This window comes from Podarcis liolepis, assembly GCF_965112155.1.
Source record: "Podarcis liolepis genome assembly, chromosome: 6".
NCBI lineage: Eukaryota > Metazoa > Chordata > Lepidosauria > Squamata > Lacertidae > Podarcis > Podarcis liolepis.
The window spans coordinates 88,127,769-88,153,604 of record NC_139559.1 but is presented as its reverse complement, the minus strand read 5'-3'; the positions used below and the strand labels follow the sequence as shown (position 1 = coordinate 88,153,604).

Here is a 25,836-nt window from a genome sequence, read left to right as displayed (position 1 = left end):
TATGCAAGACATATGCAACAGGGTGTTGTTCCCCGTGGCTCCAAATCTTATATTGGAGTGGCACCAGAAGAAGTCATAGAGATTCCCCCAAGACGAACTGGCTCTGAGTGGATTCTTTGGCGATCACTCGTAGCTGAGTAAGATCATCTTCCATGAACATAACAACGAGTCTGTAAGTGACTGTGGAGGCCAATTCTGGATCCACACATCCTTCCACAGTGGGGACATAGGTTTCTGGGCGGGAGTTGATCATGGTGAGGATTTGCCAAGCGTGCCTTCCTCTTAGCACATTTCTCCCTTTCATCCTGAGTTTGAGCGTTTTCAAAGTCCACAACACCTTTGATAAAGGCTGTTCTCCAACTGAAGCGCTCGCAGGCCAGTGTTTCTCAGTTGTCAGTGTTTATACTACATTTTTTAAGATTTGCCTTGAGAGAGTATTTAAACCTCTTTTGTTGACCACCAGCATTACACTTTCCATTTTTAAGTTCGGAATAGAGTAGTTGCTGTGGAAGATGATAACCAGGCATCCACACAACATGACCAGTCCAACGAAGTTGATGTTGAAGAATCATTGCTTCAACACTGGTGATCTTTGCTTCTTCCAGTACACTGACATTAGTTTGCCTGTCCTCCCAAATGCCAAGTGGATAGACACTGAAAAAATACAACAGTGACACCCTGTGGCTGTAGCATCTTAAATCTAGCCTTGTTTTGGAATATTTTCCCCAGGTAAATAGACAGGGAGTCAGCATAGTGTGGCGCTCGGTGTGTTGGACAGGGACTTGGGGAAACCAGGACTCAAAGCCCCGCTTGGTCATGAAGCTCACTTGGCGACTTTGGGCCAGTCATCCCCTCAGCCTAATCTACATCTCAGGGTTGTTGTGGGAATTAAATAAGGAAGGGGAGAAAGCCCCCCCCCCAACCCAGACAGGAGGTGGCAAAGGCATTCCCAGGGTTAACAGTCACAGTTACAGCAACTATTATATACATATAAAAATCAGAGGAGATCACAAGAGATTAGGGCCCTGTGGGACTTGACATCTTTCCGCAGGGCCTGCAAGACAGAGCTATTCCACTAGGCCTTTGGCCAGGGCACAGCCTTTGGCAATCCTCAGAGCTCTAGCCCAATAGTTGCCATTCATTTGATTTGAATGGAATTTGTAATGAAATGATTTTAGAATGTTGTATTATTTTACTTTTGTTAGCCGCTCTGAGCCCGGCTTCGGCTGGAGGAGGCGGGATATAAATAAAATTTTATTTCTATTATTATTATTACTCCCCTATTTCACTTACAGAAGACATCAGAAGGCAAACCCTGTGTGGGGAAATTTTTAATGTCTAATGTTTTACAATTTATGTGTTGTAAGCTCCCAAGGTTGCTCAGCAGAGTATAAATAATAAAATTATTATTAATTGTTGTTGTTGTTGTTGTTGTTGTTGTTGTTGTTTGTTGTTCCCCGCGAGGTGGAAGATAAAATAAATGAAAACAGGAAGGGAATTCAGTGTTCAGAGCACTGCTCTCTCCCCTTTGACCTTTTCGTCACTCTACTCCGTGAATTTCCGCCGCCATGACACCAGAGGCAAGAGAGGAAAAACCCTCCTGGCAGCTGAGTAGAATGAACACAGCTCCGTCAGGAAAATAAAGAGCGGAGAAATTTTCCCCCTCCTTCCCCCCCCCTTTGTCTCGTAACTTTCACTCTTTTTAACTTGTGTTTTTTTAAAAAAAACTTTTTAAATCTGAGGGCGGTCAACAGAAACCCTGACACGTGTTACCTTCAAGGACCGAATAGCGGGGAGGGGGGGCGTGGAGGAGAGAAGGTAAGCGAGAAAACAAAAAGCTTCTCGGCAGCCGATTGGGCGTGACGTCAAGGGCAAGACGCAAACGCACGCACGCGCGAGCGAGGGAAGGAGCGGAACGACGCGATTGGGCGTGACGTCATCCGAGACGCCGGGCTGGTGTTTGTGCGCGCGTGCGCGAGGCGTTACCCGTCAAATTCAAATCGCCGAAGAGGAGGCGTCGGCTCGTCCGGCCTTGAAGAAGGGAGGCTTCAGCGCCGAGGAGGCCGCGCTTCCCGAGAGAGGAACTTCCGCTGCTCGGTTGCGGCAAACAGACAGGCGAGGATAAAACGGCGACTTCATAGGCCTCCGGGTAGGAATGTTGTTCGGCAGGAGCCAGAAAGAGGCCCCCTCCCCCCAAAACATGGATTAGTATTATTAGTATTATTGTTATAGCTCCCCACCGCGAACATAGTTTATTGCTGCTGCTGCTGCTGCTGCTATATTGGGTTTATTATTATTATTATTATTATTATTATTATTATTATTATTATTATTATTTATTTTATTATTAATATTTTATTTTGCTTCTTATTATTCCAGTGAAGCTCTTTTTTCTTTTTTAAGTGTTTAATTGTGTTACAGTGCTGCTATGAAGCAGAACCATAGGCTAACATTTAAACACAATTCCACTGCACTGCTTAAATGACACTACCTTGCTTTTTCTTTTTGTATAACAATGTTTATTATTATTATTCCGGTGTAACTCTTCTTTTTTAGGTGTTTAATGGTGTTACAGTGCTGCTATGAAGCAGAAGCATACGCTAACATTTAAACACAATTCCACTGCACTGCTTAAATGACGCTACCTTGTTTTTTGCTTTTTCTTGAACAAGGTTTATTATTATTATTATTCCGGCAAAACTTTTCTTTTTCTTTATTAAGTGTTTAATGGTGTTAAAGTGCTGCTATGAAACAGAACCATACGCTAACATTTAAACACAATTCCATGACACTGCTAAATGAGGTTGCCTTGTTTTTGTTGCCCAGCCTTATCTAAAAAAGTGGTGCTTCAGGTTAAGAACAGTTTCAGGTTAAGTACGGACCTCCAGAACGAATTAAGTACTTAACCTGAGGTACCACTGTATTAGTTAAATTCACAGGCAGCTCTCGGTCCCAACATCGCAGCATAAAAATTCAAGAAAAGAAAAGAAACACACAACATGGGCGAAATAAGCAGGCCGGAGGGGAACCTTTAACCGCCCCCCCCCCCAATAGCTCCCACTTCCAAGAACCCCTGAAATTAAAAATAAGCAATCACCTGTTCGGTATCAACCCCTTTGCATGCATACATTTCACAAAGGTTGATGAGAGAATTTAGGCAGGGACTGCAGAAACTGGTCGTTGATTCCTCCCACCTCCCCACCTGGCAGCGGTTTAAAAGTTGTACTTGACTTTTTCTTTTTAGGGCAGACCGCCTTACGAAATGGATAACTGCACCTTTCCAAGGTACAGTGAGAACGACATCATCACGCACATCCGCAGCTGCTTGCTCACAGCAAACGAGGCCAAAACCTTCTCCAAGGGTGACTTATTTCCAAACGTCAAGGTAAGTGCTGTCAGAGAGTGGATTTATGGCACAGAATCTAAGTGCAGCACTGCGGTGGGTAAAATACGCATTTGATTTTTCCCTCCCAGAATGAGTGAATTTAGCCAAAGTAGCTGTTTGCATGTAAATATATGTCGCTTTAACTCACCGCTATGCTAGTGTTGTGTATGATTGTATGGCAAAACAGACCCAGCTCAGGGGGTAGAATTGTAGAGTTGGAAGGGACCGCAAGAGTCATCTTTGTCCAACCCCCTGCAATGCAGGAATCTCAACTAAAGCAGCCGTGGCAGGTGGTCATCCACCCTCTGCTCCAAGGAAGGAGTTGAGCAACTTCTTAAAGAGTCCATTCCTCTGTTGAATAGCTCTTATTTTCTGAAAGACCTCCCTGATGTTTAGTTGGAATCTCCTTTCTTGTTACTTGAATCTCTTTGTGTTCTAGCCTCTGGATCAGGAAAAAAATAAGCTTGCTCCATCTTCCATATGGCTAGCGTAATATCAATGAGATGCAGCAAGTATTGGACTGGCACCCACAAACCCGCTTCCCACGCTTCAGGGAGGAGTTTCGAAACATTTTGTTCTGTGTTTGTTTAACCATAGCTTGTTGCATCATCTGGACCAACAAACTGGTTAATGTTAATACTTGCTACTTGAAAACCAACCAGCTTCAGACTGTGGATTACCAAGCTGACTTTCAACTAGCCATAGTTAAGACCTGTGGCTGTTTTTAAAATTTCTTATGTTCTATTTTTGTAGTGGTCATGAGGGTGAAGTGTGAACCTGAGGCTTCCTGTAGCTCATTCCCCATGGTTTAGTGTGGCATTCAAATGTTGCTATTGTGCAGAAACATACTATTAATTATTAAACATAATAATAATAATAATAATAATAATAATAATAATAATAATGCATTATTAAATATATGCATTTGTTTAAAAAATTGCCCCTGGCAGTGGAAAGTGAAATAAATAAAATCTAAATTTAGTCTGGTTTGCCGTGGCAAATAAAATTTCGCCTCTTCTTAGCCTGAAGTGCTGCAGATGATCTTCATGAGAGCCTTGCAAGTTGTGTATGGAATCCGCCTGGAACACTTTTATATGGTAAGTATATAAACAGGACATGGGGAAAAGTGCAATGAATCCAGAGTATAATGGAACTGTGGTTATTTTTAGTGAAGAGTTTGGGGCACCTTAAAAAACAACAAATTTATTTGCTATATTTGCCAGTCGTTGTAAACTATAAATCATTGTTCAGCACTCACAAGCAAATTATGCCCATTTAGCCTCTCCTTTTTCATGTTGGAGGAAAAGCAAGCCACAATCTGTGACATAGTGTTGCATCCAAACCAGGGATCATTGCTTATTGGGACCCACACTAGGGCTTTCTGTGGTGTGTGAGTGCAGCCGTTGTTTGGCTTAGGCTGCAAGAAATAACATTAGGCCTTAAGGAGTCTTCAACATTCTTAGCCTATTACAGCAAACATGGCTTCCCCACTCAGAACAGTCAGTCATTTTCATAATGCAGGAGATAATGCTAATTTGAAGCTCTTGTGTATTTATGCAGAGTTATAGCAGACACGGGTTGCACTGTGATCTAAACCACTGAGCCTAGGGCTTGCAGACTGGAAGGTTGGCAGTTCAAATCCCTGCGACGGGGTGAGCTCCCAGCACCTGCCAACCTATCAGTTTGAAAGCATGTCAAAGTGCAAGTAGATAAATAGGTACTGCTCCGGTGGGAAGGTAAACGACGTTTCCGTGCGCTGCTCTGGTTTTGCCAGAAGTGGCTTAGTTTTGTGCGCCTTGGTGCCATGAACATCAGGACATCTCAGTAGACCAAAACCACAGGCTACATTTTATGGGTTAAAATTGGTCCACAACTTTATTGATTGCAAATGTCAGTGAGTTTGGCATGGCCACTGGATCAGTCACCATCCAGCAGGCGGGCTGGAGGGATACCAGGGGTCAAGGCTGAATCTAGGATTGACCCATGACATACATCAAGTGGATGCAACCCCACAGTCTTGCTGCGTTGTGTAGTGCTGTGGCCCTCAGCCCCTGCCTGGGCTTAGAATCATAGAATCATAGAGTTGGAATAGACCACAAGGGCCATCGAGTCCAACCCCCTGCCAAGCAGGAAACACCATCAGAGCACTCCTGACATATGGTTGTCAAGCCTCTGCTTAAAGACCTCCAAAGAAGGAGACTCCACCACACTCCTTGGCAGCAAATTCCACTGTTGAACAGCTCTTACTGTCAAGAAGTTCTTCCTAATGTTTAGGTGGAATCTTCTTTCCTGTAGTTTGGATCCATTGCTCCGTGTCCGCTTCTCTGGAGCAGCAGAAAACAACCTTTCTCCCTCCTCTATATGACATCCTTTTATATATTTGAACATGGCTATCATATCACCCCTTAACCTCCTCTTCTCCAGGCTAAACATGCCCAGCTCCCTTAGTGTTCCTCATAAGGCATCGTTTCCAGGCCTTTGACCATTTTGGTTGCCCTCCTCTGGACACGTTCCAGTTTGTCAGTGTCCTTCTTGAACTTATGGTGCCCAGAACTGGACACAGTACTCCAGGTGAGGTCTGACCAGAGCAGAATATAGTGGCACTATTACTTCCCTTGATCTAGATGCTATACTCCTATTGATGCAGCCCCGAATTGCATTGGCTTATTTAGCTGCCGCGTCACACTATTGGCTCATGTCAAGTTTGTGGTCAAGTTTGTGGCTTATGGACAGAAGCCCCTTCCCTGGGATTCCTTTAATGGGATACCCCACCGCCCTGGAGGGGGAAGCAGAGGCTCCCAGTTCCCCCTTTGCCAATGACTAGGAACCAACCCAAATGCCATATCTGTTGGTATTGTGTTGTGATGATGGTTGCAAGGAAGGCGAAACCCACAGACAGGCCCAATTTGTCATCTGGGAGAAATTCCTGCCTGGACCCAAATACGGTGACAGTAATGACCGCAGCAAAGTCCATAAAGGTACAATGCAATTGAAAAACAGAACATTATAAACTATGAATACAGGTCTTGAACGAAGGCCATTCTTTTAAATGCTGGGAGTCCTGAAGACTCCCGAGAGTCAGCCTCAGGCCCACATGCTCTATCCACACATGATTGGACAAATCACAGGCAGGAATTTTGAATTCCAGCAGCCACCAAGAGAGGGGAATTTGTCTCCTGTTGGTCTCCGGAAGCAAGACCCACAGCGGTATGGCAGATGGTGGCAGTAAAGGCACTGGGCCGCAAAAGCTGCATCACCCCAGGAGAGGGTGAGCGGATAATAATGCTACGAAAAGAAATTTTTCAGGATTGTCTGAAGAATTAATTAAAGAAATTGCATCTTTTTACTGATTCTGTTACATTCTTAGATGCCAGTGTCCTTTGAAACTCCATATCCCCAGATTTTTGATGGCTTCCTGCCAATAGCGAATCTCTTTACTAACATGTGAGTATGCTGAAATCACATTCTGTAAACTATTTTTTATCCTTTGAAATGGATCTGCGAATGTATTTTGTATGGTTTGATTCAATTTTTTTCATTGTGTTCATCTTTTATTCTAGTAAGACATTAAATTTGTTGCAGGTGTTGTGAGTTCAGGTATAGATATTGTGGCTGTGCCTGGGTTATGGAGCTGCCTAGCTCAGAAGATCTATCTAGCCCAGGGGTCTGCAACCTTTAAGACAAAAAGAGCCACTTGGACCCATTTCCGAAGGAAAAAAATAACTGGGAGCCGCAAAACCATTGCGACATTTAAAACAAATATATCTCTGGAGCCGCAATCTGACAGCGGGCAGGAAGGTGACGTCGGGATGGTGCGTGACTAATGCACGCACCGCCCCCATGCGACATCACAGCCAGTACAGCGCCCGCCATGGTGGGGCGTCTCGGGGCGCACAATGCACCTCCTCCCCTCGCTAGTATCCGCCCCGGAACCGCAGCAAAGGTGTAAAAGAGCCACATGCGGCTCCAGAGCCGCGGGTTGCAGACCCCTGATCTAGCCCCTCCTGATGCTTAAAAAAAACAAAAAACTTTTCTTTGTTCCAGCAGGCAGTGGCTGTTGAGTTTTTAATAGCTTAATGATCCTTCGTCCTCAGTGTGTTTTTAATCTGTTGTGCCCATCTCTTGCTTTTATTGCACTGTTTTCATGACTCATTTTTGTAATTTTAAATTTTCTTGAAGCTACACTGGGCATTGTAATAGTGAGGGAAGAGCAGGGCATACATTTTCTCAAATACATAAATCTTGTGTAATGGCTGATCTTGTTCTGCTAAATTTGCAAGCTGAGTTCAAAGTTCTACTCAGCCGGGCTTTGCACCACAGCTTTTTCAAAGTGCTGTGTCACATGCAATGTGTTTCATAGAGTTAAGCACATGTTTCTGCTAGATATCTTTATTTAAAAAACAACAAATTTTAATTCTTCGGATTCAGAGCGCTAAGATAAAATCTGCAATCCTAAACATGTTTACTAGGGAGTAACCCCATTAAAAGATCTGTCAGGTTCTAATCGTTTGCCCTAATAATAAGTTTATAAGTATATGTAGAGTCTATTTTAAAAATGCTTAATGTTTTGTACAATTGACAGGGAACGCTTTTTTCCGCTCTGCCGTGTCAACGACTTCCAGATTGCTGACCTTCTAAATCCAAGTAAGCTTTTAATGTCTCTTGTGTGTTCTAATGTGTTGTGTCTTGGACAATTCTCGGTTTCATCTTGAGGGAATTGCCACCGAGGGCTCACTGGTTGCAGTTTGGTTGGGATTCTGTTTCGCAGTCGCAGTGTTCCCCACAGCAAGGGTTCGTCTGGGGGAATTTCCGCACTAGCACTACCCAGGATGAGTTGTGCAGTCATGGATTTTTATTGCACGACTGCCTGTCCTACAGTTTGTTAGGACTGCTGAGGCCCAGGTTCAAATTAGTGCAGGATAGTGCGCGCCCTGGAAATGATCTCTTTCAGCTTTGGCCTTCTGGAAGAAGGTACAGGGTTATAAAGACTAGGACTAGCCGCCTGAGAAACAGTTTCTATTCAAATGCGATTTTGGTTTTAAACGCAGTGTAAGGTAGTCTCTAGGGACGCGGGTGGCACTGTAGGTTAAACCACAGAGCCTAGGACTTGCCGATCAGAAGGTTGGCGGTTCGAATCCCCACGATGGGGTGAGCTCCCGATGCTTGGTCCCTGCTCCTGCCAACCTAGCAGCTCGAAAGCATGTCAAAGTGCAAGTAGATAAATAGGTACCGCTCTGGCGGGAAGGTAAACGGCATTTCTGTGCGCTGCTCTGGTTTGCCAGAAGCAGCTTAGTCATGCTGGCCACATGACCCGGAAGCTGTACGCCGGCTCCCTCGGCCAGTAAAGCGAGATGGGCACCACAGCCCCAGAGTCGGTCACGACTGGACCTAATGGTCAGGAGTCCCTTTACCTTTAAAGGTAATCTCTATGGGAGTATATTGTATTTAATTATGGGGTATCAGAGTTTTTAGGGGGCTAACCAGGCTGGGATAGCAGGCTTGTTGGTTTCTGAATGTCTGATATAGATTTTCAATTTCGTCGTTCTGTATGGGACAATGACAATAAAGATTATTGCATCGCTGGTTAAGCTGTAAAGATCACGGGGGGAACCTTGGGCCAGTCAGGTCTTCCAGTTACAATTGTTGCCGTCACAGGGTAGAATTGCAGCCGAGCGGAAGGCGCATCTTGCTACAGGAGGAGGAAACAAGTCCTGAACTTTATTCCATTAACATTTTATCATCAAAAACGGATAAGAGACATGCCTTAGCGTCCAAGGCGACCTGCCTGCCAACAATAATACCAATCTCCATAGCAGCCCGCTTCTAGAAATTGTGTACATGCATGGCATATATACATCCCCCCGTGTATGCCAGTATGTTCCTCTCATCTTACGACCCCGCCAGCGTGAAAACTGAAGTTTTAATTAATTCATTTTCCTGGTGGATCTTTACGACAGCCCTGTAAATATTGTTTTGTTAGTTACTGTGTTATGTGGTTTTGTGTTCATATTGCAAGCCACCCTGTGATCCTCAGATGAAAAGCAGTACAGATATTTAATACATAAATGAGCCCATAAGAGTCACTAGCTTGCACATTTTTTAGTAATTTAGCTGTAATTAAGGTTCGTTCTTGGTTTACAATTCATGATTTGTCTGGAGGGGGCAAACTCTGAATCCAGGTTTGGATGACACACTGAGCCAAACCGTGGCTTAGCTCTAGTAGCATGGCAGCAGGAGATGGCGGGGGCAGAATGCCTAGGTGCCGCTCTTATTTCTGGGAACTTGTGCATTTGTGTAAAGCCCTGGTTTTGGTTTGGTGTTAAGTGCAAAAAGAGCCATTTTGTTTATTGCAGAGATTGATCAGGATCTGCTAGTGTTGATCTCTGGGTGATTTTCAGTAAGGTTAGCAAGATTGCATGATAATAGTTAAAACTCACCCACCCCACCTCCCACAATTTTAGGCTGTTGAATTGGGATACTGGGAGCGGCGGGAGCAGTGGCGTAGCGTGGGGGGTGCAGGGGGGGCCGGGCGCACCGGGCACAACATCTGGGGGTTAGGGGGCGCAAATCCACAGGTTAGGGGGCGCAAATTACTTGCCTTGCCCCAGGTGCTGACAACCCATGCTACGCCACTGGGCGGGAGTTGTGATGAATTTTTGTGTGAAAGTTCAGTTTTCCGGTTCTTATTGCAGTTTCCAACAGCAGCATTAGGATAAAGTCTGAAAAAAACAATAGCAGAACTACATGTACAGTTCCTGAAAATATTCCATTAGACATGCTGTGGCCAGCTCAAAGGGGATCTCTTTTCTGAAACTTTACGATTAACTCCCTTGATTGTACCCCGCACACGATATTCATGGCTTCCAGAGTTTCTACGTATCATTTGTATGTGGGAGATTCCATCTATTGTGGGTTTAAACTTCAGGCGGCTTTTTGAATTTGAAAACTTGTATGTCTTACAAAAGCATTTCCTTTTATGTTGCTCTTCCAGAAGCCAAGAGGACAGCTCGTTTTTTGAGTGGCCTCATTAACTTCCTTTTCTTCCGTGACTCGCGTCGTGAGGTCTACCTGGAAATCCAGAGCACGTTTGTAAGATTAATTACAGGGTTTGGGGTTTCTAGACTTTGCATGCCACAGCACAAAGATCACTCCATAGTATCATTTCACAGAATCATAGACTAGTACTGACAAAATGAAGCTGTGGGCAATAGGATATATGCAGTATTTCAGATTCTTTTGAATAAAGGTCAGTTTGGCAGAAAGTGGGACAGCAGGAGGCAAGATAAAAATATCCCAGTTTAGAAAGTTGATCCTACTTCCTTTAGTTTGCCTAACTCCCTACCAGCTCTTTGTTCTACAGGACACCTCAAATCTTCCTTTCAACAGCAACTATGAGAAATAGTGGGTGGTGGAGGCATGGGTTTCAACAAAAGGCAGGTCAAGGAGGGGAAGAAGATTCCGACAGAGATAGGAGGGGTAATAGGTGACAGCAGAAAGGGACTTCAGAGGCAACGTTTAGGGACTTGGTGGTTATGGCGTAGGAAGCCAAGGGAGATGCAGGATTGCCAGGTGGGTTCTTGTTCTTTTGGAATGCCACCTATTTATTTATTTATTTATTTATTGCCAGAACTAAGAGAAAAATCCACACCTAATGAAATTATTCCCTTTTAAACAACCTTTTAGTTAAGATACAGGACTCTGGATATAAAGACTAACAAGTGTGGCAAAACCCAAAAGGCAGTGAGGGAAGGATATGGGGATCTGAATTTCACAGACTGATGATTACCCAGTTGGTTCTCTCTCAGAACAGGAGGAGGAGATCCAATGTGAGTTCTTATATCAGTCACTGGAGACAGGGCTTAGTAGAATTGGTAGCAGGCCTCGGCGATGTAACGGCGCATCGCCCAGGACCGGTATAAGGGGCAGACTGATGGCAGCTTCACCTGGCGGCATATTGCAGGTGAAACTGACACTGCTCCTGAGTCCCTCTGCTACCAGCGCTGCTTTCAACATCGGGCTGCTGGTAGCAGAGGGACTCGGCGGTGGTTTCACTTGCAGTGTACCACTGGGGGTACACTGTACATGCAAGCTGAAGAGGTACAGGGCTCGCTCAGCTGGGGGGCAGGAACCCTCCCTCTCCCCAGTTGTGCCTTGCAAACAAACTGTGTTGTTCCAGCGGTGAGGCACCGGGGTGAAAAGTGCCTTGGCTTCCATGGTGAGAGCTGAGGCAGTTGCACCTCGCAAGCTGGGGCCAATGCAGCTCGTTGTTTCAACAGTGCAATGTATTGCCAGACCACAATGTTTGGCTGGTGATGCATCGTGATGTTGAAAACCAGACATCCCCCAGCCCTAGTTGGCAGCAGGAGTTTCTTCCCAGTTCTTGTACCTAGAGGTACCGCACTGCAGGGCCTTTCTCTTCATGCTTCTGCTAAATATGCCTACCACAATGTGGTCTGATGGGGCTGAAATGCCACTTTGCTGAAGCGAAGCGGGTCTGGGTGCAGTTAGTGCCCGGGTATATGAATGTCTGGGAACTCCTTGCTAGCCACCTTGGGTCCCATGGTGGAAGAAAGGCAGTATATAAATGTAAGAAAGTGAATAAATATTTCCCCCAGCTGCCTTGCCTTCAGACAATCAGTCCTCTTACCATCAGGGTGAAGGAATAACGTGTGGTAAAGTTTGGAATTCCAATCTACTCTGGGGGCTGGAACACCTTACTTTTGTAGCAGCAGCGGCAGCGATTCTCCCTGTATGGAAAGTGCTCCTATTTCCACTGTGGGAGTTAGGAAGAGCCACTCATGGTTTTGACTCCCCCAGCATGATAGGCCTCTAGGTTAATGAACCTTGCAGACAGTCATCACTCTATATGACATTCAACTGTCTTCAGAAAGTCGTGGAATCTTGAGTCTATAAAGTACAGTACTATAGGCTAAAAACAGTCCCTGCTTCAGTGGGACCTAAGCATAGGCCCAGTTCTCTGGCCTGTAAGATCAAACTGTTTTGTAGACCAAAGTGTACATTTTGGTTTGCATGCAATGTACAGTGGTGCCCCGCAAGACGAATGCCTCGCAAGACGGAAAACTCGCTAGACGAAAGAGTTTTCCGTTTTGGAGGTGCTTCGCAAAACGAATTTCCTATGGGCTTGCTTCGCAAGACGACAATGTCTTGCGAGTTCCTGCTGGTTTTTTTTCCTTTCCCCCCTTTTTCTAAGCCGCTAAGCCGCTTATCAGCTGATCCGATCAGCAGATAAGACGCTAATAGCGCTAATCCGCTAATCCTTCAATGGGCTTGCTTCGCAAGATGAAAAAACCGCTAGACGAAGAGAATCACAGAACGGATTCTTTTCGTCTTGCAAGGCACCACTGTAAACTGTTCTCTTTTTGCAGAAATCAGCTGTGGAAAAAGAGCAACGACTTCAAACAGCAATTCAGGAGGCAACATTGAAGTTGGAGAAACTTGAGTAAGTCAACTAAGGGTTGGATACCTCCCTTTAAAGCAGGGGTCAGCCAACTTTTTCAGCAGGGGGCCGGTCCACTGTCCCTCAAACCTTGTGTGGGGCCGGACTATATTTTGAAAAAAAGAATGAATGAATTCCTATGCCCCACAAATAACCCAGAGATGCATTTTAAATAAAAGCACACATTCTACTCATGTAAAAACACCAGGCAGGCCCCACAAATAACCCAGAGATGCATTTTAAATAAAAGGACACATTCTACTCATGTAAAAACACGCTGATTCCTGGATGGTCCGTGGGCTGGATTTAGAAGGCGATTGGGCCGGATCTGGCCCTTGGGCCTTAGTTTGCTTACCCATGCTTTAAAGCAACCTTTGGAATTTAAGGGACAGTTCCTAGGGCTCCAGAGTATGGAAATACATGAATTATGCCTTAAGACATGCATGCCTTTCCGTACAATCTGTAGTCTTACTTGAAATTGGCAAGAATAAACAGTGCTTACCTGTCCTCTGTGCAATCTCTTCCTGCATTCTACTAGGGCTGGGCGCTACCAGTTTCCAACTTTATGATGTATCCCCAGCCAAACATTGCAATATTGTGATGTTGAAAAGCAGAGGGAGGAATGAGCCGTATTGGCCAAGGCACCGGAGGGAAACCACCTCATTTCCCTAGGTGGGAACGGCAGCTAAAGGAGGAACAAATTGCATCCGTCCTGGTGCCTCACAGGGCCAGGGCCAATGCAGCTCGTTCCTCCCACTACATTTTAACATCCCGCTGCATATAAAGCCATGCTAGTTCGATGTGCCAACTAACCTTAGATGGAATTGTTCAGTGCTGAACATTAATTCCAGTGTGCCAATGCATTCTTGAACCTACAAACTTTAAGGAAATTGTAACACTTTTTTTCTCTGGTAGGGAGTAACAGACAGCAAGTTCAGGGGGTGCTGTCAGATTGATTCATTTTACCTTTCTCCCACAGAAGTCAGCCCCTGCCTACAGGAGAGTAAAGTAAAGCCTAATCTCCAGCTCACTTTTGGACTGTTCTGTTTTCTCCTTGTGCATAAATACTTCTGTCTTCTAAGTGGGAGGGAATTTATATGCAATATCAAAGGAATCTGCAGGCAGAGGTCTGCTGACCATGCTAATAGGTTACCGTGCTAGCAAGTACTGGGACCTATGCTTTTAAACTTGTTTATAAATGACCTAGAGTTACGAGTGAACAGTGACATGACCAAGTTTGCTGATGATACTAAATTGTAGGTAAAGATAAAGGGGACCCCTGACCATTAGGTCCAGTCGTGGCCGACTCTGGGGTTGCGGCGCTCATCTCGCTTTACTGGCCGAGGGAGCCGGCGTACAGCTTCCGGGTCATGTGGCCAGCATGACTAAGCCTCTTCTGGCGAACCAGAGCAGCGCACGGAACGCCGTTTAGCTTCCCGCCGAAGTGGTACTTATTTATCTACTTGCACTTTGAAGTGCTTTCGAACTGCTAGGTTGGCAGGAGCAGGGACCAAACAACAGGAGCTCACCCCGTCTCAGGGGTTCGAACCACCGACCTGATTGGCAAGTCCTAGCTTCTGTGGTTTAACCCACAGCGCCACCCGCCTCCCAAAATTGGGACTAAATTGTACAGGGTCATTAAAAAAAAAAGATGATGATTTCGAAGAGCTTCAAAACCTCTCTAAACTGAGTGAATGGGTGGTGGTGGTAATAATACTACTACTAATAATAATTTTTTTATTTATACCCTGCCCATCTGGCTGGTTTTCCCCAGCTACTCTGGGCGGCTCACAGCATATATAAAGCACAATAAAATAACAAACATTAAAAACTTCCCTAGAGAGGGCTGCTTTCAGATATCTGCTAAAAGTTGTGTAGTTCTTTATCTCCTTGACATCTGATGGGAGGGAGTTCCACAGGGAGGGCGCCACTACCGAGAAGACTGGACAGCTCATATGCAGTAGGACTACATTTGGTTTAGACAAGTCTTTTACGCAAATCTATCTGAGAGACGTTAGTTGAGAGAATGCTTCACATTTATACGCTTAAAAATAAATAGATCCTAAATTTAGCAGCATCCTGTATGTTGTGAGAATTGGGGGTGAATCCAGTGAAGCCATTGCACTTGTGAACTTCAGCTCACCAACCATGACGTCCCCTCTCTTCTCTCCTACATTGCTCTCCCTGCCACCAAATATAGGGAATGGGCAAGGGAAAGCTCAGCTGGGTGCAGAGCCTTTGGTGGGATACTACTGTTGAGACTGACCCAGAAACTCCAGCGGGTGCAGAATGCCGTGGCGAGACTCCTTACGGGGTCCTCGCTGCGAGATCACATTCACCCGGTGCTATACCAGTTCCACTGGCTCCCGGTGGAGTACAGGATCAGGTTTAAGGTGCTGGTTTTAACCTTTAAAGCCCTATATGGCCTAGGACCCTCGTACCTACGGGACCGCCTCTCCTGGTATGTCCCACGGAGGAACTTAAGGTCTTCAAACAAAAACATCTTGAAGGTCCCAGGCCACAGAGAGGTTAGGCTGACCTCAACTAGAGCCAGGGCTTTTTCGGCTGTGGCTCCAATCTGGTGGAACGCTCTGCCACAAGAGACTAGGGCCCTGCGGGACTTGACACCTTTCTGCAGGGCCTGCAAGACAGAGCTATTCCACCAGGCCTTTGGCCAAGGCACAGCCTGACCCCCTCCTTTGGCAATCTTCACAGAACTTTAGCCTAATGGTTGCCATCAATTTGATTTGAATTAATTTTATAATGAAATGATTTTAGAATGTTGTACTATTTTATTGTTGTTAGCCGCCCTGAGCCCGGCTTCGGCTGGGGAGGGCAGGATATAAATAAAAAATTTTATTATTATTATTATTATTATTATTATTATTATTATTATACCACCCCTAAGATTGTAAGGCAATTGCATTAAAATGAGCTTTAGAACTAAGTGAAAACAAGTAGGTCTTTGTGAACATGCACAGCAAGTACAAATACCCTTTCTCTGTATGTGCAGTACTGTTCCTGCAGATCAAGAGGCAGAGTTCAAGGAGCTCTCCCAGGATATTCAAGAGCTGGAGCAAAAACTGAACCATGAATATCGGCAGAAGACGGTGTGTGTTCTTTCTCACAGAAGTCAGCTGGGGATACAAAGTTGCTTTGCCATTAAAATTTGCTATTAAATAATTTTTGTTTCGTTTTCGTCTTTGCTAGAGAGTGTTGAACACTTTGTCCTTTAAATTTCTCTTGTTGCCATTTGCAGAACATTAAAGCCAATGGCATGAGTGGTTGCCTCTCTTTTCGGGGGTGCATTTGGAATTTTAAGATGATGGGCACCAGTCACAAAATGGCTGTTGCTAGGGGTGCGGCTGAGCAAAATGGTTTCCACCTCCAAAATAACCGAAAAAAGAGATGGGAACATAAAATGGTTCAAATATGGAAAAATCTATTCACTTTTTTTATTAACAAAATATGTTTGGAAAATCTTGCTTCTTTTCCATGTTCTTGCTCATTATGCTGTGCTGCTGTAGATAAGAGCAAGAAAATAAAAGATAACTGATTCCAGGAATAATTCTGAATTACTAGAGCTAGCCATAGAAACATGCTGGCAGGAGCAATATGAGAGAGAGAAAGAGACCAGCTTACTTGCATTGGGCATCTATCTACTGCCATTATTTCATCTATGGTCCTGTGGGTATGTTATTCCCCTAGCTTTCTACAAAATGGCTCTATAATCTGAAGGACGACATGTGAGGTAAAAGTCTTAGGTTCTTTTAGAGTTCTGAGTGAGCCCCTTTGAATTTCATTTCTTAACTAGCAAAAGTGATTGTTCTTTCATACTAGGCTATTTTGCAAGAAGAGATCTCCCAGAAGAAAACAGAAGTTGCAGAAAAAGCACAGAAGCTGGTAAGTGGAGCTCAGTGGGGAGGCGGAATGGTAGTCTTGAAGAAATACCAGCATATATTGATCTCCAATAGCTATATTTGATATGGGAATCCTTAGTTTTAAAACAGTCTTAAGAAATGCCTGTCACTGAATTTTCATTTGAGAGGTTTTTGTTATTGGTTACCATCAGCAACTTACGACAACAGATTTGCTGAAAAATGGAGTAAATTCTGTTCTTAGCATTTACAAATTTTCATTCCCCTCCCCCAAAGATTCGTGATGCTTGAGACAGAGCAGTAACAAAACAACAACAAACCTATGGTTACGTGAAACGTACTCGATAAACACACAAGACGTAATTGGCTGTACTTTTGAATAAATAAAGTATACTATTCATTGTCTCAAATTGTAAATTTCAAAGGAAGTCTCATAACGTTCAACGAAAAAAGCGGAAGACCCAGCGGATCAGTTCATTCTCTAATCAGTTCATGCATAAGGTCTATACATGTATATGTGTCTATTATTCCACTTGTCTGTTCCTGGGTTCAATAATCCATCAAACCCACGTCATTTACCTTTTCTTCATCTAGAAATTTTTGTGGATGAATCAAGAATTAAAGTGTGTCCTTATAAGAAAAGCACAGATAGAAATTTTTTGTTAGAGAATGAACTGATCCACTGGGTCATCTACTTTTTTCATTGAACTTTGAGACTTCCGTTGAAACTTACAATTTGATACAATGAATAGTATACTTTATTTATTCAAAAGTACAGCCAGTTGTGTGTTTATTGTGATAGGGCAGTAGCATGGCTCACCCCCCAGACAAAGCGTAGAGAGGAATTACTGTGTTTGGCATTAAGCCACATATTTCTTCTCTACACAATATTCTCTCAACATTCCACAAGTCCTGAAATATCTCATGGTTTTGGTTTCTACTTTCGTTCTTCTGAGTGACCCAGGTTCGCATAAGGTAGTTTTGTGCCTGATTTATAGCAGCAGCCTTTTTAATCTAGGAGGTTATATTTTAAACTAGCATGTGATCATGGACACTGCAATGCCAATACCTTTTATTAGTTTGTAAAGTAAAACGTTGGTAAACTCTGTATTCAGCTGTTTGCAATTCTTTATAGTGTTGAATAGTGTCTCCTCTACTTTAAGGCAGAATTACCTGCATGCTGCTCTTTGTAGAACAGGTTCCAAAGTTTGGAAATTCAGAAATGGCTGCATATTGCATGCCTTGTGCTGTGCACGGAAATGAAAGCCTTGACTACTTTAATCAAGTGCAATGGCTTTGTTTTGTTTTGAAAGCAAAAAACGTCTAATCGTCACTAACTTCAGTCCAGTAAAAGATGTGCTTCAAAACAGTTGTTCAATATCTAATTTAAACCTGTGGTAACATTAAGAATATTTATATTCTTTTGCTAATTAGAATGAGCAAAAACTAACCCTATGTAATCTAAAAGAAGAACAAAAACAACTAAAGTCCAAAATCGCAGATGATCCAGAGGAGCTGGCTACTCGTAAAGAACAACTCCAGCAGACTGTGCAAAAACTCAAGAAAGACAAGGTGAGTCCTCTTTTCCCCCTTTGTATTTTATATATCAGCAGCAATTAAACCTGCTGGACAAGTGAGAAAAACAACTTTCCTCTTGCTTGTTGTGTGCTTCACATGCAGAAAATCTTCCTTTTCTGCCTTATGATTGCTTATCTGTATGATTGCATCAGAGGAGGAATTGAATGCTTTTTCTGCACCCTTCGGAAAAAGTATAATAGAATATCTACCTAGAATATCTAGAATGCTGATGTGTTTTTATAGCTTATTGCTGTTTTAATTTTTTGAATCTTTTAATGGCGTTTGCTAATAATTTCATTTTATTCTTTTCCCTTTTATATATAAATTTTATTAAATAAATAATAAATGCATACAAATCCTTCAGAAAATTTTGCTAAGTTCTTGAAAGTGGCCAGGTATGGTAGGTTTTCTGAAAAATGTTGCTATACAAAGTGCATGGGATGCTAAAATTCTGCTCAATTTTTCAAAAAAAAATTATAAAGCAAGAAGTGATTAAGAAGTATGAAAGTTACAGAGACCTGGTAGAAATCTTACCACCGTGCCAGCAGGAGATCCAGTTGTACCAGAAAAAAATGGAAACCCAAGTAGCCAATGTGGCTAAACTGTCAAATATAATAGCAGAGGTATGTATTACAGATTTCTCTCCCTTACATTTTAGCTAGGGAACTGTTGTTAAATCTATTTTTTGGCATTAGCACAATTTTGAGGTTAATTCCTGGTAGGTTCCTGGTACCAAGATGGAGGACTTGATGGGGAAATGAGAAAAATAAGACGCATCATGTGTCAGTCCCTGTGTGTGTGCAGAGGAAGGGCAAAGTCAAAAAGGGGCTGTGGACTTAGGGCAATCTTTGCAGCACACAGCCATATATTTCTGACATAAGGAAATAAGGAGAACCTGCTGAGCCAGCAACCTTCTCACAGTGGCCAACCCTGTGCTTATGAAATGTCCTCAAGCAGAACCAGAGTGCAGCAGCACTCTCCCCTCTTGCGCTTCTCTGGTATTCTGATGTAGATTGCAGGTTGCTTGCCGATCAGGAGGTCAGCAGTTCGAATCCCCGTGACGGGGTGAGCTCCCGCTGCTCTGTCCCAGCGCCTGCCAACCTAGCAATTCGAAAGCACACGAGTGCAAGTAGATAAATAGGTACCACTGTGGCGGGAAGGAAAACGGTATTTCTGTACGCTCTGGTTTCCATCACAGTGTCCCATTGTGCCAGAAGTGGTTTAGTCCTGCTGGCCACATGACCCGGAAAGCTGTCTGCAGACAAATGCTGGCTCCCTTGGCCTAAAAGCAAGATGAATGCTGCAACTGGGCTTAAGTGTCCAGGGGTCCTTTCCATTTGCCTTATTCGGATGCCTTTGAGACTGGAGGTAGAACTTGGTCATTGTAGCTAGCAGCCATTGATAGTCTTGTCCTCTGTGATTTTGTCTTTTAAAGCCACCCAAGTTAGTGGCCATCACTACATATTGTGAGAGCAAATGTAGTTTTTATGAAGCGGTGTGAAAAAGTACTTCCTTTTGACTTTCTTGAATCTTTCAACATTCAGTTTAATTAATGCCCCCAGAATTCTAGTATTATGTCGGGATTCAACCTCAATCCATTGAACGCCATCCCTCCTCCAACCGCATCCAGAAACTCACATTGCCTGTGTGCCTGGTTCCAATTCAAATGAGAGGTTGAGCTGGGTATCATCTGCATACTGGTCCAGCCCATAATGGTCCCTCATCACCCTGTGACAAATGGGGTGCTTCGGGTTCTGTCCTGGGCCTGTTGTTGTACAACATCTTTATAAACGACTTGGACAAAGGAATTATGCACATGGGGACCTCATCAAATTTGCAGATGACACCAAGCTGGGGGGGAGGGGTAGCTAATGCCGCAGAAGACCTTAACAGACTGGAGAACTAGGCCCAAACTAGCAAAATGAATTTCAATAGGGATAAAGCTTCTATAGTTAGGCAGGAAGAACCAGATAAACAAATGCAAGACAGGGGAGTAGTACATGTGAAAAGGATCTAGGGGTCTTAGACCACAAGCTTAAAATGAGTCAACAATGTGATGTAGCAGCAAAAAAGGCTGGCGTTGTTACAGCCTGCATCAACAGAAGTATAGCGTCCAGATTGAGAGGAGCAAATTCCACTCTGTTCTTCCTTGATCAGACCACACCTAGAGTACTGTGTCCAGTTCTGGGCATCACAATTTAAGAAGGATATTGACAAGCTGGAGCATGTGGAAAGGAAAGACGAAGATGATCAAGGCTCTGGAAATCCAGGCTTTTGAGTGACGGTTGAGGGAATTGGGTATGTTCAGCCTTGCATAATAGGAGATATGATAGCCATCTTCAAATATCTCAAGGGCTGTCACATGGAAGATGGAAAAGGCTTGTTTTCCCCTGCTCCAGAGGGTAGGACACGAACTAATGGGTTCAAGTTACAAGGAAGAAGAGTCCAACTAAACCTCAGGGAGAACTTTCTGACAATAAGAGCTATTCAACAGTGGAACGGTCTGAGGAGGTTTTAAAGCAGGGGTTGGACAGCCATCTTTCTTGGATGGTTTAGTTGAGATTCCTGGGTTGGTCTAAATGACCCTTGAGTCCCCTTCCAACTCTACTGTTCTATGATCAGAACGTCTACACTAGCTAAGCTTATTACTATAGAGGCATTTTTCCTCTGCCTGAGAATAAGAAATGTTAATGTAATTGGGAACTAACATTTCTACTGTGGCTCTCCACCAAAGTCAGTTTAGCTTGGGTTAATGTCTAAACTGGGGGAGAATTATTCCCCTCTTACCCCCAGCAAGACAAGAAACATTTCTGCGCAATGAACTGACCTATTTGCTGATTTGACCATAAATAGCTTGGCTTATATCTTAGCCATTCGGATGTGAGTGGGGGCAGGTACGCTCTTTTCTAAAAAAAGAAAAAAATTCCAAACATAACTCAGTAGCTCAACAATACTGTGAAGTGACTCTATATAACCGCTGTTTGTATTTTTTGCATATCAGATCCGAACCCTAGAAGACCAGATAGAGAGCAACAAAAGTGAATTAAAGAATGCCAAGATGGAGGAAATAACCTTGAGGAGACTAGTGACTGTGAAGCGGGAGAAACTCACCACTGCTGAAATCAAACTTAAAAAGACATGTGAGGATATTGAACAGCGCAAGCAAGCAATAACTCAGTAAGAATGAGTTAATATTTCTGTTCTTATTTTGCTTGGTATCTTAAAACATCATCATACAGTTTCAAAATTTGCATTCTGACCAAAGCATACATGTTTATGACACCCTTTGGGAAGGGGTTCTGCTACTTCGTGAAGACAGTTTTGCTTCTGGCAGGTGGTTTGTTGCAATGCAAGTTGACTTTGAGCACAGTCCTCATTTAAGGCTCCTTTCTTTCATTCTCTTGTAAAAAAGCCACAAAGGCTCTCTCGAAAGTCCGTTTGCCTTTCATGAATCTTTCATAATTTTCTGCCTCTTCTGGTTATCAAGAATCTCGAGACCTGTAGGGAATTTTTGTGCTTGTTTCCGAAAGAGATGCAACACATCTCTTGTTCGTTGGTTTGTTTCTTCTTTCGGCTGCAGCAGATTCATATGGCAACACTTGCCGCATCACAGTTCCAATCCCCTCCAAGGAATTAGGACTTTGACGCAGTTTAGCTCCTGAGTTACTTAGAATGCAAGGCCCATTCTTATTTCTCCATCTCAGCCCTCAGGGCAGAAAGGGGATTGGAGGCTCAAGGTGAGCAGCAGGTCTTTGAGTAAATAAGCAAAAGTCTGTGGGACGTGGGTTAAACCACAGAGCCTAGGACTTGCCGATCAGAAGGTCGGCGGTTCAAATCCCCGCAATGGGGTGAGCTCCCTTTGCTCAGTCCCTGCTCCTGCCAACCTAGCAGTTCGAAAGCATGTCAAAGTGCAAGTAGATAAATAGGTACCGCTCCGGCGGGAAGGTAAACGGCGTTTCCGTGCGCTGCTCTGGTTCGCCAGAATCGGCTTAGTCATGCTGGCCACATGACCCAGAAGCTGTACTCTGGCTCCCTTGGCCTATAGAGCGAGATGAGCACCGCAACCCCAGAGTCGGTCGCGACCGGACCTATGTACAGTGGCACCTCTGGTTAAATACTTAATTCGTTCCGGAGGTCCGTTCTTAACCTGAAACTGTTCTTAACCTGAAGCACCACTTTAACTAATGGGGCCTCCTGCTTCTGCCGTGCTGCTGGAGCACGATTTCTGTTCTCATCCTGAAGCATTATTTCTCGGTTAGCGGAGTCTGTAACCTGAAGCGTATGTAACCTGAAGCGTATGTAACCTGAGGTACCACTGTAATTGGTAAATTTGGGCAGTAGTGACAGGGAGAGCTCATGGAGGGACGGAATATGAGAAGCAAGAATAATCCTTAGAACTGCTCTCCTTTGGAAAAAGGAGCTTTTTAAAAAAGATAGTTATGATAAAAAAATAAGGTAGCTCTATTGCCATGCCAATAGAACTGAATTCAAGCAAAACTTCTCCCAAAGTTATTTTCAAAACTTCAGAAACAATTGACATCGTTAGTAAACTCAGCTATATGTTTCATATTCTAAAATCCTCATTCCACGGTATTTTTGTGTGAATAGAGTAATATTAATCTAGACCAGGGTTCCCCAAACTTGAGAAACTGCTCCAGCTGTTTTTGGACTACAACTCCCATCATTACTACCTAATAGAACTAGGAATAATGGGAATTGTAGTCCCAAAACTGCTGGAGAACCAAGTCTGGGAAACTGGTCTAAACATTCACGAGTAGAGAAACCCAGTTCTGCTTTTGTCTTTTTTCAAGATAAAGCATGAAAAAAACCCCAGATGTAGTAAATCGCCAGTATGTGAACTGACATTTGCTGCTAGTACAATTTTTATCTATGTGGTTTTATTTGTGATTAGTGCTACAATAACTAGTTAATTATTTTCTAGGTACTGCAACAAATTTCAGGAGAAGAGAGGAGCTGTCTGTGAGAAGTTAACAGCAACTCATGCAGAAATCAAGCAGCTCAAATGTGCTATTCGGCAGCTAAATTACAATGCGGAGAAAGAGAAGTTGAAAGCTCAGGTGAGTGCAAAGATTAGACATGACGCCCACACATGCATAAGTGGAATAGGTCAAACCACAGAAGCCAAGTGGGTAATAATAATAATAATAATAATAATAATAATAATAATAATAATAATTATTTTATTATTTATACCCCACCCATCTGGCTGGGCCTCCCCAGCCACTCGGGGCGGCTTCCAAAGAAATATTAAAATACTATAATACATCAAACATTAAAAGCTTCCCTAAACAGGGCTGCCTTCAGATGTCTTCTAAAAGTTTGGTAGTTGTTCTCTTTGACATCTGGTGGGAGGGCGTTCCACAGGGCGGGTGCCACTACCGAGAAGGCCCTCTGCCTGGTTCCCTGTAACTTGGCTTCTCGCAGTGAGGGAACCGCCAGAAGGCCCTTGGAGCTGGACCTCAGTGTCTGGGTAGAACAATGGGGGTGGAGACGCTCCTTCAGATATACTGGGCCGAGGCCGTTTAGGGCTTTAAAGGTCAGCACCAATACTTTGAATTGTGCCCGGAAACGTACTGGGAGCCAGTGTAGGTCATGCTGATGGGGCTTCTGCTGGTGAGAAGTGGTACACACTAGTACTTAACGTGTGTGGACCCAGAGAGGAACCTGTGGAACATTTTTATAGAGGTTTCTTTCTGCTTGAAATCAACACATCCTACACACACAACACACATGCCAATGGCCCTGAACATATTGGCCTTCTTGGTAGTGGCACCCGCCCTGTGGAATGCCTTCCGACCAGATGTCAAAGGAAAATAAAAACTACCAGACGTTTAGAAGACATCTGAAGGGAGCCCTGTTTAGGGAAGCTTTTAATGTTTGACGCATTGTTGTATTTTAATATTTTGTTGGAAGCCGCCCAGATGGGTGGGGTATAAATAATAAATTATTATTATTATTATTATTACTAATCCAAGATGGTGAAATTTTGGGTATGCTGGTAAAGCCTTTGCCAAGAAAGATGACCGAGTTATGCGCTTAAAATTTTGGGAAATATCATTGAAGCACTAGGACCCAGCTCAGAAAGTGTGGTGCAGTTTGTATAGAATTCCATAATAAAGGTGAAGGTAAAGGACCCCTGACAGTTAAGTCCAGTCGCGAACAACTGGGGTTGCAGTGCTCATTTCATTTACTGGCCAAGGGAGCCAACATTTGCCCTCAGTTTTTCCGGGTCATGTGGCCAGCATGACTAAGCCGCTTCTGGCGAAACCAGAGCAGCGCACGGAAACGCCGTTTACCTTCCCGCCACAACAGTACCTATTTATCTACTTGCCCTGGTGTGCTTTCAAACTGCTAGGTTGACAGGAGCTGAGACTATATAGATTATAGCAGAGGGATACTGACACCTATAGGTTTGTCCAGCATGTAACAAGTAACTCTACCTATCTCTCCCCCACCCTGACCCCAAAAGGAGATTTGCCTTAGCCTGAGGGTTGGCTTGGATAAATACCATGAACTTCTGGCAAGTATAGTGGAAAAGACGACATCTGGAAGAGAAGAGAAGATCGCCGAGTTAACTAAACTGCTTTGAGTTCATATTTCTGCAACTGATTTTTACATATTTTGTTCTGTCTCGTTCATCTTTAAGGTTGTATTTCAGCTGCACGTGATCAAAGGTAAAATAAGCATTCTTTTGGCCTTGATTGGCGCAGGAGGGGAGCAAAACTAGACCTAGCTGTACCAACTAATAAATCCTGCTGGAGTGCTTTGTTCAGTCCATCTGTACTTTATTTCTGTTTGCTATTTCATTTTGTTCCTATGCTACAACCATTCTAGCATTTGCAGATCTTTAGTGGTAGGCTTGGTCTTCTCTAAGGAATGGTTGTGCTGCGCAAACAAGCCATGTCCTTGATGTCAGAAAATGCAAGCTCCAGTTCATGTCAGTTTCTGCTAGTAAGCTTTGGAAGCTACCCACAACTTGAAAATAGAAGCATGTGATTTTGTCGCTACAACTGGGAACCATTATTTTTTAAAAAAAATAAATGTATGCAATAAAGCTTAATACACATGGAGATAATCAGTTTTCTTTATTACAGTACAGTAATCTGAAACCATTTCCCCCAATATTTTCTTGACACATGCACATGTTCACTATATCTGGTATAAGCCACGGCTTCCAAAGCAACTGCTCTACTCCAAACTTAAAAATGGAAAGTGTAATGCTGGTGGTCAACAAAAGAGATTTAAAGACTCTCAAGGCAAATCTTTAAAAATGTAGTATAAACACTGACAATTGGGAAACACTGGCACGCGAACGCTCCAGTTGAAGAACAGCCTTTACCAAAGGTGTTGTGGACTTTGAAAACGCTCAAACTCCGAATGAAAGGGAGAAACGTGCTAAGAGGAAGGCACGCTTGGCAAATCCTCACCATGAACTCCCGCCTGGAAACCTATGTCCCCACTGTGGAAGGACGTGTGGATCCAGAATTTGCCTCCTTGGTCACTTATGGACTCACTGT

General features: G+C 43.7%; 1 protein-coding gene across 1 annotated transcript; it reads left to right on the top strand.

Moving 5' to 3' along the window:
* The first annotated feature begins 1,112 nt into the window (after window positions 1-1,112).
* NUF2 (NUF2 component of NDC80 kinetochore complex) lies at window positions 1,113-25,394 on the top strand. The gene is made up of 14 exons (XM_083506825.1): window positions 1,113-2,149; window positions 3,245-3,385; window positions 4,408-4,482; window positions 6,753-6,829; window positions 7,968-8,029; window positions 10,377-10,474; window positions 12,772-12,845; window positions 15,856-15,952; window positions 16,683-16,745; window positions 18,155-18,292; window positions 18,781-18,921; window positions 21,300-21,475; window positions 23,241-23,376; window positions 24,789-25,394. Exons 2-14 carry the CDS (start codon window positions 3,263-3,265, stop codon window positions 24,906-24,908), a joined length of 1,380 nt encoding a protein of 459 aa, XP_083362951.1. The 5' UTR covers window positions 1,113-2,149; window positions 3,245-3,262; the 3' UTR covers window positions 24,909-25,394.
* Window positions 25,395-25,836: the final 442 nt, after the last annotated feature.

Bases quoted from the DNA above. Each gene is read 5' to 3' on its own strand.
- NUF2 (XM_083506825.1), top strand. From the start codon at position 3,263: ATGGATAACTGCACCTTTCCAAGGTACAGTGAGAACGACATCATCACG. The intron at 6,830-7,967 runs GTGAGTATGCTG...TACAATTGACAG, and splicing joins GCGAATCTCTTTACTAACAT to GGAACGCTTTTTTCCGCTCT. The intron at 10,475-12,771 runs GTAAGATTAATT...CTCTTTTTGCAG, and splicing joins TGGAAATCCAGAGCACGTTT to AAATCAGCTGTGGAAAAAGA.